This window comes from Homarus americanus, unplaced genomic scaffold, assembly GCF_018991925.1.
Source record: "Homarus americanus isolate GMGI-L3 unplaced genomic scaffold, GMGI_Hamer_2.0 scaffold26981, whole genome shotgun sequence".
Classification (NCBI taxonomy): domain Eukaryota; kingdom Metazoa; phylum Arthropoda; class Malacostraca; order Decapoda; family Nephropidae; genus Homarus; species Homarus americanus.
In genome coordinates, this window is record NW_024718561.1 from 1 (window position 1) to 10686 (window position 10686).

Consider the following 10686-nt stretch of genomic DNA (forward strand, 5'->3'; position numbering starts at 1 on the left):
ACGCAGAAATTGCTGGCATCACTATGCAGTTCGAATGGTTTATAAATATCGGCCTTGACAAGAACTGGATATGAAGCTAGTGCTTGCTTTAACTTCTGAAATGCTTCTTGACACTCATTAGACCATACAAAATCAACAGTCTGTTTCGTTAACTCAGTGAGGGGGTAAGCTACTTTGGCAAACTCGGGAACATGTTTACGGTAAAATCCACACATACCCAAAAATTGGCGGACTTGTTTAACATTAGTTGGGGGTTTACAATCAGTCAAAGCCTGGACATTTTCTGGGTCAGGCTCAATGCCTCTCTCTGAAACTACATGTCCTAAGAATTTAACTTGCTTATGGCCAAATTGACATTTAGACAAGTTTAGTTTAATACCCATCTCTTCAAATCTCTCAAATACTCTGGTGAGTCTCTGCAACAAGGTGGGGAAGTCAGGAGCCCATACTATTACATCATCAAGATAGTTTCGTACCCAGTCTTCAACTGCTAATGGAGCTAATACTCGGTTTACTTCTCGCGTAAAAACGGCAGGACTAGCTGAGAGCCCAAACGGAAGGCGTGTGAACCTCCATAGATTGTACCCATCGCTAAAAGTTGTTAGATCTCGGCTGCTGTCGTTAAGGATGACCTGATAATATGCATCCTTCAAATCTAATGTGGCATAATATTTATTTCCTGCAGCTTTCTCTACTAATTCGTCAATTCGTGGCAAGGGTTGTATGTCGACCTTCAAATGCTTATTGACCGCTCGAAAATCTAAGCACATACGCTTTGAACCGTTGGGTTTTGTTACCAGAACAATGGGGGATAACCAGGCGGCAGTCGATGGTTCAATGATATTACGATCCCTCATATCTGTTATCATTTCTTTAATTATCTCTTTTGCTTTCTCTGGGTGTCTATACTGTGGTCCTCGGACAGGATTGTGGTTGGCGAGCTGAATGTTAGCGGGTATACCAGCAATTGACCCAATTTCATGTGGTCCTAAAACAAATAAGGAATCATGAGCTAGAATTACTTTCCGCAAACGTTTACGCATTTCTCGGTCTAGATGGTTCCACGGTTGGTTTCTAATTAACTCATTTAACTTCTCTTGTCTAGTGGTTCCGCCTTTTACTTCGTCACATTCCGGTATCATACTGTTGGAAATCTCTTGGACATGTCTTACCTTCTTTACTGTACCGTTGGGAATTCCGGCACAAATTACACAGTCAGAGGATGGTACTCTCTGATCAGCACCTACATTTACTTTTACTTGGTTTGACGATCTCCTCTCCCCTTCTGTTTGAATGGCTAGGTGATGAGGTGCACAAAGGGAGAATTCAGTTGAAGACTTTACTTTACACAATTTGTCATAGACCTGTTGAATATGTCCCAAGTGATTTCCCTTAGTGTCAACATACGAGATTATCTCCTCTGGGATTAACTCATATTCGCCAATGACAGTGCCAACTCTCAAATACACTGATCTATCGGTACAATTACTTACTGGCAAATATATACGTGAATCTGGCTGTACTCTAACACATATCTCTGGTTGTTGGTTGAAACTTTTATGCGTGAATCGTATGCTCAGAATTTGACCTATCTCTACTTTCACCTTGATGGATAAGATCGGTGCATGGTGGCCTCGTACAATAGTTTTCCTATCAATATGGAGACTCTTCAACTGTGGTGGACAAGGTACATCGGGCTTTAATGACAATCTATTGACGCATTTGATTCCTTGCATGTGATCTCTCATTACTACTTTCCCATATTCATGTGACTGGCCTGCCCAAATGAAAAGTTTCCTTTTACGTTCCCAGGTTACTCTAAATCTACCAAGGAGATCTGCTCCGAATAGCAATTCTGCATTAAAGTACTTATCATCCACCACAATAGCATGGTGTCTGACTTGCAACTGGGGTGTTACTTGTACTGTTATGACTACTTTACCTTTAATTTTTAGCTCATCTCCCGTAACACCCTGGTATCTATCTTTACAAGGTTTGATGGGTTGCAAATTCAAAGTTTTTACTAGGCTCTCCTGAATTAAGGTGGCTTCACTACCTGTATCTATTAAAGCAAGACAGACACGTTCATTTACAGTAAACCAAATGCAAGGAGACACATTGGAAGGAACCCGCTTATGTCAATATTTTGGATAGTGCCGACGGTTGGCGCGTCCAGGGCAGCGTTGACTGTTTCTCCGACATCCTACTTCCAAGCAATCCCAACATGAACGTGGGGGTGGATTTAAGGGGCAAGTAGAAGTATCATGATTCGGTGTTCGGCAATATGGACAGTAAGGTCCCTGTTGCTTTCCAACTAACCTTTTACGAGGACTTTCAAATAAGGCTACCGCGTGTTGATCTCGCTTACTACTGGTACCCCAAGCTCCTCCTGTTACGTTACCTTCGGCCCGACTGGCTCTTTCACTTATGGGAAGTTCTTGGGTCGCATGCTTGTGAACTGGGCGGATACCAGGATACCCAGTTCTGTTACTTCGCAGATAGATATGTCGGAGTTTCTCCAATTGTTCGGCCATCGTGTCTACTGGACAACAAGGGGAATAATAGGATATCAACTCCTCTTTCAACTGTTCTGGCAGTTTCTGGTACAATTTATCTTTCAAAGTTTGTTCTTCACCTTCCCTGGGCCCATACCGGCGGAAAATGGTTGTGAGAACTGATTTAACTTGGCCCAAAAAGCGCCGGGGATCATCTTCCAAATGGTACTCTAACCTCGCAAATTCCTGCCAGGCAACTTCCAGAGGGATTGGTTTCACAAACAACTTCCGCAAGGTGGCTTTAAGTTTATCCCAATTTTCCTCATCGGTGCCGAGTTCTACTTGGACCATGTCTTCAATCTGCTGGTCCATGCGGTCGGTAGCTACATACCATCTATCCCGTGAGCTAACTGCGCAATATTCTACTCTCTTACAGAATTTAGTTAAGATGTTGTCTGTGTTAAGACCAACGAGGTCGTCCAAGGACAGCCTCGGAACGTATTGGTGGTAATGGGGACCAGGAGGTCGGCTGGGTATATCGTTAGTAGGGGGCAAAAGTGGAACCACGGCAGGAGGGGGTACAAGTGGAACCACGGCAGGAGGAGGTACAAGTGGAACCACGGCCGGAGGAGGTACAAGTGGAACCATGGCAGGGGGGGGCAAAAGTGGAACCACGGCAGGACGAGTAGGTACAGCCGGTTCTTCCCTCCGTTCATCAAGCAAAGCTTGTTGTCTCCTTATCGTATCCATAGACTCAGCGAGTTTAGCCCGAAGAGCTTGGACTTCTGTTGCTAAATCAACAGCGGCTTTGGCCGTCATGGTCCCCTTATTTGCGTTAGCATCTGCCATTGTGTTACAACAAATCAATACTATAACCCACTTTAAATACGATACATGCACAGGGCTCACTCAAGACCCAAGGACTGGTACGGATTTTCTGCAATACGACTAACACTCCATGCATCAACTATTCAAACTACTGTTCAGATTATTAATCTCCCCAAAGATAATATTATGGCATCAAAAATTCACTTAGACACTTTGCCATTCACAGACTCAGTATGGTGCAACACTGCGTGAACACTTCACGAATTTCCGTACTCACAATTCTGGGTCCATACACTTGTATAACATTTTCCATATACCGTATCACCATAAGGTCCTCACATATATAATACTGTATTCTGAAAGTATACTGGCATTAGAGTTCACATAACATACGTTACACAAAATAATGACCCGTTAGCACCTGGTTAAAATAACTTTAAATTATAGCGTATACATAGGAATATTAATAGTAGGAACTGTAAAATGCCCCGAGATATAGTGCAATGCTTCTGTTAGCACTCAGAATTAAAACACTGGGCACTCCCACGATGGAACATTTCACAACTAGTGCCACGGCCCAAACATGTATTCACTGTCTGTAAGTAATACTGAGTTAACAACAGAAAAAAAAATTTGGGCAGATTGTTACATATCAAAATTCTTCCACTATTAATGAACCTTATTCACACTCTACAAGTTATTGTTGCAGGTTTCCTTTTACTTTAAACAAGACTTTTCTAACCTAACTCCAAGGTATTTCTTTGAACTTATTTCACTCTCTCTGCAAACCACCACAAAAAGCTGTACCTCGGAAAAATATGGAACAAAATCATTAGCAATCTGAAATACTCATTAGTTACAGTGGAATGATTATTAAATACCCGTACAGAGAAATGGTTATAACTCAGTTAAACTACAGTATCACAGTCATTCCTCCCAACTCGATACTATGTTCATTACATCACCATAGCTGCCACCATTTATGAGGGCTTGAGCTGCCACCATTTATGAGGGCCTGAGCTGCCACCATTTATGAGGGCTTGAGCTGCCACCATTTATGAGGGCTGCTACTGCCACCCTTCATGAGGGCCTGTGTGCCAGTAACAATTCCTTTTACTCTTATATATCACCATTGGTAGCGTGACGATAGGAGGCTCGTGGGTAGGTGTAATGATAGTATCAAGCAATAGGGAAGAAATAACGGTAAATACTGTAGGTAAATAATATACACAATTATACAAATACAAAGTTTATTTAAACATGAATATGAAATTAGAAGAAAGAATTGGTTTGTACTAACAGACGAAATCTCGTACTAGGCCCTCAGGCACAACATACTCACACCATTACTGGGTGGACATAATCAATACACTTCCAACCCTACTGGGTGGACATACTCAATAGCACAACTAGGATAGTCACTTAGCACCATACATATTAGAGCAACTGCCACTACAACACTCAGTCGTCAGGAGTGATACTCAAGCAACAGCCATGGGGTCCAGCCACCATGGAGTACTATCCGACGAACTCTGGAGATCCCAGTGGGTTAATTCCACCACACAAATATAGCCCTACTGAGGTAGACATTCATCCACCAATGATGGGGGCTGGTAGTGGTGTGTGGCTTGGTGGTCCAGGGTCACCTCGTGGACCGAGCGTTAGGGCCAGACGAGCCAGCTATGGGGGCTATAGGTGGTCTGAAGTGTCTGACGGCCGGGTCTCACGAAGGTAACTGATCCTACTGGACCTCGGACATGTCCCCAGACATAGTGGATACAACATCCACCCTACAGACACGGCCTAGGCTGCGTTAGGGACCTGTATGGATGAAGGGACGGGCACTTACTAACTGGTGACAACAACAACACGTTTCAGGGGACGTTAAAGACGTAAATATGACTTTACTCAGAGCATATCAACTACGTTACTGTAACACTTGCACAATCAACTATTAATTGGGTCAAATCACTTAAAGAAGGGCAAATTACAACACAGCGTGGAATGGCATACCTGTATGGATGAAGGGACGGGCACTTACTAACGGTTAAAATGCCCGCGGCGCCCTCACTCAAACTAGGCCAGGGAGTCCAGCTACTCCTATTCCAATGAATTAATTTACGGTACCCTCTGACGTTGAAATTGAGACTATGAACTCCTTTTCATTCTCTACTATTATCTTCACTAACAATGCTCTGACTCAGCTATCGAAAGCAAAATTAAATTGATTACAAAGGAATGGATGGCAACAGGTCCCAGCATACAGCGTCTGCTCCCATAGACAAAGGCGGGGGAAACAGAGAAAACGGGGGACGTTTCCACTGGAGGACTCGGAAGGTTTTGTGGACGTTTGAGCGTAATATGAATCCTTAAGGTTTTCAGGTTAGCTCTTATCATGACCATTACAGTTAAACAACTATAGATCTCAAAGAGTTATAACTACGTCCTTAATAGGTTAAACCAACATCTTTAATGGGTTAAGTCATCATCCTTAATAGGTTAAAAGATATATTCTCAAAGGAGTATGTCATCGTGATCAAAGATGGAATAGTTTCCCCTTAGCCATAAATTGCAGAAAACGAGAAAAAATTAATAGGGGGAGCTATGGTAAATCGTATTAACTGATAGAACGAATTATGATTACACGTTTTCAAGTACATTATTTCACAATTAAATCAGTTTCTCGCTCTCTCTCTCTCTCTCTCACCGTAAAGTTCCTGGGGATGTAGGATTCAGTACATGGATGGTGGGTGCTGTTGAGGAAGTACACAGTGTCGCCCTCTAAGGTGTGGTAAAGGTCCTCCTCGTATTCGTCTAGCTTCATCCTGGGAAAAGTAATGGGATAAACAAATGAATGTCAAGTTCAACCCTGAAATCGTAGCGTAAATTAACCCCCACTGGCTTTTGTCCTAGCAGGGTGTCATAGCACGCACCTATGAACGTTGTGAAGGGGTATGGCGGGAACAGCGGTGACGGGATGGGCGGTGAAGTGGGAGTGGGTCATTACGCCCTTGATGTGGGTCCCCATCATGCCGTTGTGGAAGGTCCGGGACACGTCTGGCACTACACACTCACGCCCCGCCCGGAGGTTAGGACTCCGCAACCATATGTCCCAGTCATGGTTCTGGGGGAGAAGGAAGTGGATAGTGTACAGCTCAGAGAGAGAGAGAGAGACCCTGTACCAGTGTTTGTAGAATAAAATCAAGACATATTATCAAACGCCTATAAGAAACGTCGTGTATATACAGTAGTACCATACACACACACACACACACACACACACACACACAGACACACACACACACACACACACACACACACACACACACACACACACACACACACACACAGACACTCTTTATAGCGTCTTAGTATAAGGTAACTCAACAGATTCCCAACATCATCTGTCACTTCGTATCTCTCTACACCAACAATAACACAAGGAAACCATACCTCTGTTAGTTCTACCTCGCTCTACAATGATTTTGGTGCTCTAGAGACCTAGTTTAGCGTACCAGAGAACCCGACACTTAACCCAATAATTCGGCCAATCTTTAAAACCTTTCCTTAGTGTTCAAGAAACGTAATTATAGACCCAAACCCGGAGAGTGTGAGGAGCATGTATTCCAGAGGACCTTGTAAGGGCTGGGCCAGATCGGGTAAATGAAGTCGAATAGCTCCCTAGTGAGCATCCAGCCGTAGCCCGCGTGTGTCTCTACCCTGTACAGCCTGGAGGGGTGCGTGGCTGTGTGCAGGGCCCCGAGGTCGTTCCAGGCGCTGATGCAGAAGATACTTGGATCAGCCTCCAGCAGCCACGATGTCTGGTTGAAGTAACTGAGGAGGGTGAGGTGAGTGATCATATTTGTTATCTCTCCATTTATTAATGTATCTCTCTCTCATTCTCTCTTTATCTCTAGCTCTCTCTATTTATTTTATCGGTCTACATCTCTATATCTCTCATTTTTCTCTCACGTCTTCCTCTATTTTTTTGTTCTCTTTTCCTCACCTCAGGCAGAAACGCCCTTAAGATCCCATTTACCTGAAGAAGTCCGGTGACACTAACAGGTCCTCCTCCAAGACGATGGCCTTAGAGGCGTTGGGGAAGGAGTTAAACAAGGCGTGGAGGGAGAAGCGATAGTGGTGAGAGATACGAGCACTCCTACTGATGAACGTCCGCCCCTCCATGTTGTTTACCTGATACTTCACCTGATGGCCAAGGCAGGTGAGTGGTGTAATTAGATAATTAAAAAAGAATTGGGATTAAATGTATCAAAACGTAATTGGAGTATTTTAAAGGTGGTGGTATTATTATTATTATTATTATTATTATTATTATTATTATTATTATTATTATTATTACAGTACTAGAGAGTAATAGTGTGAAGGACAATTAACTGTACCCCCAGTAGCTGCAGAAGGGCGATCAGCTCGGTGTTATAACCGTCCAGTAGTACCAATACCCTGCTCACGTCACCTCCCTCCTGCCGTAGCACTGTTACCAGACACCTGTAAGGCACCACACCTCTGTACAACCACACAATGTTGTCAACTTACCACACAATGTTGTCAACTTACCACACAATGTTGTCAGCTTACCACACAATGTTGTCAGCTTACCACACAATGTTGTCAGATTACCACACAGATGATCCAAATAATAATGACAATATTTCAGTAATTTCATCAAGTCCCTGAATGAAACAGTAATTACCTGAACTTAATGAAATTTTACAGGTGTTGACAGATAGACAGACAGACAGAAAAACAGAAGAACAAGTTACCTGTACAGCTCCTGAGGTCTGGAGCTGGCTACTATGACCACGGGGACGTTATCGATAACAGTGTTCTCCAGCTGAACACAAGAACACACATGAAGAACACTTTTAGTAGGTTTGGAATGATGGTGAACTAAAGTAACATTTTAATATATATATATATATATATATATATATATATATATATATATATATATATATATATATATATATATATATATATATATATATATATGCAAGTAAATCACTGTAGGTGCGCGTGATCTAGGTATATATATAAAGTCGAAACTTATTAGGTACACTTCTTATTGGATTCAACAGTATTGGGAAAATCTTGGCATAGGATCAGAGGTAATTGGATCGTTTTAAAATAGGATCAAAACTTATTAAATTTCTTAAAATATGATCAAAACTTAATAAGTGTGTTAAAATAGGGCTAAACATCAGTGGGTATAGTAAAATAGTCATTAACATAATTTAACAACCCCTCAAGGTAAAGTACGTGTGCTGTTAATAAAACCACGTAATATATTAACTTTTTCGTAATAAAAATCTATAAACATATACAGTAACATGATTAACGGGACCTGGTGAGGGTGGTAGGTGAGAGGCGCCGGGTGTTGACAGTGGCATAGATCACCATAGCCATCGTGACTCCTACAGAAAACTGCTCTCTCTCTCTCCCCCCAGCAGTCACCTGGCCAGGGAGGAAGTATGTGAAGTATAAACATTGTTAGCATTTAGGATGAATACATGAGATCGTATGTATATAGTAGGGAATTAGATGAAGATTAACACCTCAGTTTGTTTCACTTACCTGATGATTAGAGTGGTTAATGTTAAATAAGCTGGGGGGGGGGATTATTATCACAGCAAGATGCAAATTCTCAAAGATTCTTACGTAAGGGTGAATATATCTGAGTCATGTACTGTGCCACACAAACAAATCCACCAGAAGCGATGTAGCGAGGGAAAGTTAACCTCACGAACCAATGAAAATGTGGGCTTAAACCCTTAGTAAATAATCCGTCAAACAGTCCCTCACCTTCAATAACTAGAGGTACTGTCACCTCAAGGTAGACGGGGGAAGCGAAGATGTTGCTCTGTACCTTTACGGGACCGTCTCTCCTTCCCTCATTTGTCCAAGTCTCCAGGTTGTCGACATCTTCATTTTCTGTGGTTATCTCATACGGGTCGACGTTCCCTTCACCCAAGGTAGGCCCTCGGGAGGTGAGAACCCAGGCTAAGTAACTCCTGAAGCGTAAATGGTGAGCCCAGCGTGATCCAAATTCCTGTAGCAGTTGTCGTACTCCTTGAGGCATGTTGAGCCCAGCATCCAGCTGGCAGGGGGCAGCAGAAGACACGTGAATTTAAGCTCTTGAACACAGCCAGAGAGAGAGAGAGAGAATTTGAGCTTCGTTAACATATAGCATATTACATACACATTCTGAACTTTCTCGTCTTATCGTAAAGCTACGTAATCTAGCTCAACCTAGGTTGTTAGATTAGCTTGAGTTAAGTTGGGTTGGGTTGGGTTAGGGTGGGGTCTGTGACTCGGCCCTGTCTGATCAGTCACTAAAGCAAGGCACAGACAGCACCAGTACAGCGCCCTACCTTGACAGCCAACACCATGATCCTCCCGCTGGAGAGGGACGTGAAGAGTGAAGGAACACCCACGTTGTACGCGTACTCGTGAAAGTTGAACACCCTGTACAGTGTTCAGAGCGTTAGTAAACATCCTGTACAATATTTAGAGCGTTGAAATCCCTTGTATAATGTTCAGAATGTTAATGGACACCAGTGTAGTGAACTGTGAAGTCCTGTAGGAAGGAAAGAGTCCCACTGCAATTACAAGACATGTTCATTATAACACCTCTGACATAACAATAACAGTGTTGTCACCGGTTCATTACATCACTAAGGTAAGAATAACAGCATATAACATTCAGGGGCATGTCTCACTTGTTCATTATAACAGATCCATCGTACTGGTTCAAGAGAACAAAGTATAGCCCAGCTTTCTCCATCAGCTCAGTGTCGTTCACATCCACTACCTGGGAGATAGTAATGAGTTTTCCAGGGTCAAACTAAATCACTCATTGACTATCACTACATTATTATACCCAACTGTAAAACTAACTGGCACATCAGACTGTCATAATCAAGGAAGATGACTGGATTAAGCAACAATGTATCAAAATATATCACAAGACACATATACATACCGTTCGACCATCGACAGCTATGAATACTCTACTTCGACTGGATATGACTGTGATATTAATAGTCCCTCTTCCTGTCTGACTTTCTTGACTGGAGGAGGAAGAGGAAGAGTTGCCGAGGAGGTTATCTTGCGTCGAGGTTGGCAGTAGTCTCTCCTCCTTCCGCTCCTGAGGTATCGCTCCATTTACTGTTGTAGATATTATTGTTTACTGTAAGTATTTAAAGTCCGTCGGTCTGTCTATCTCTGTCTGTATGTCTCTTTGTCTGTCTATTTCTCTCACTCTCAGTAAATCTATGAGTGAATGACAGAAACACACAGGTGGATGAGTTACCTAAGATATGCAGCAATGTAAAGCAGCACACTC

At 42.7% G+C, this 10686-nt stretch overlaps 1 protein-coding gene across 1 annotated transcript; it reads right to left on the bottom strand.

Annotated features, from left to right (window-relative positions):
* Positions 1–6030: 6030 nt before the first annotated feature.
* On the bottom strand, positions 6031–10678 carry LOC121859786 (protein O-linked-mannose beta-1,2-N-acetylglucosaminyltransferase 1-like; the record flags this gene model as incomplete). The annotated part of the gene is made up of 12 exons (XM_042356769.1): positions 10654–10678; positions 10324–10508; positions 10061–10152; positions 9713–9806; positions 9144–9438; positions 8686–8795; positions 8105–8175; positions 7724–7829; positions 7363–7529; positions 6959–7157; positions 6257–6447; positions 6031–6148 (listed from the first exon to the last, which is right to left on the bottom strand). Coding segments are annotated over exons 3-12 (1416 nt in total), but the record flags the coding sequence as incomplete, so codon positions are not given.
* Between the last annotated feature and the right edge of the window lie 8 nt (positions 10679–10686).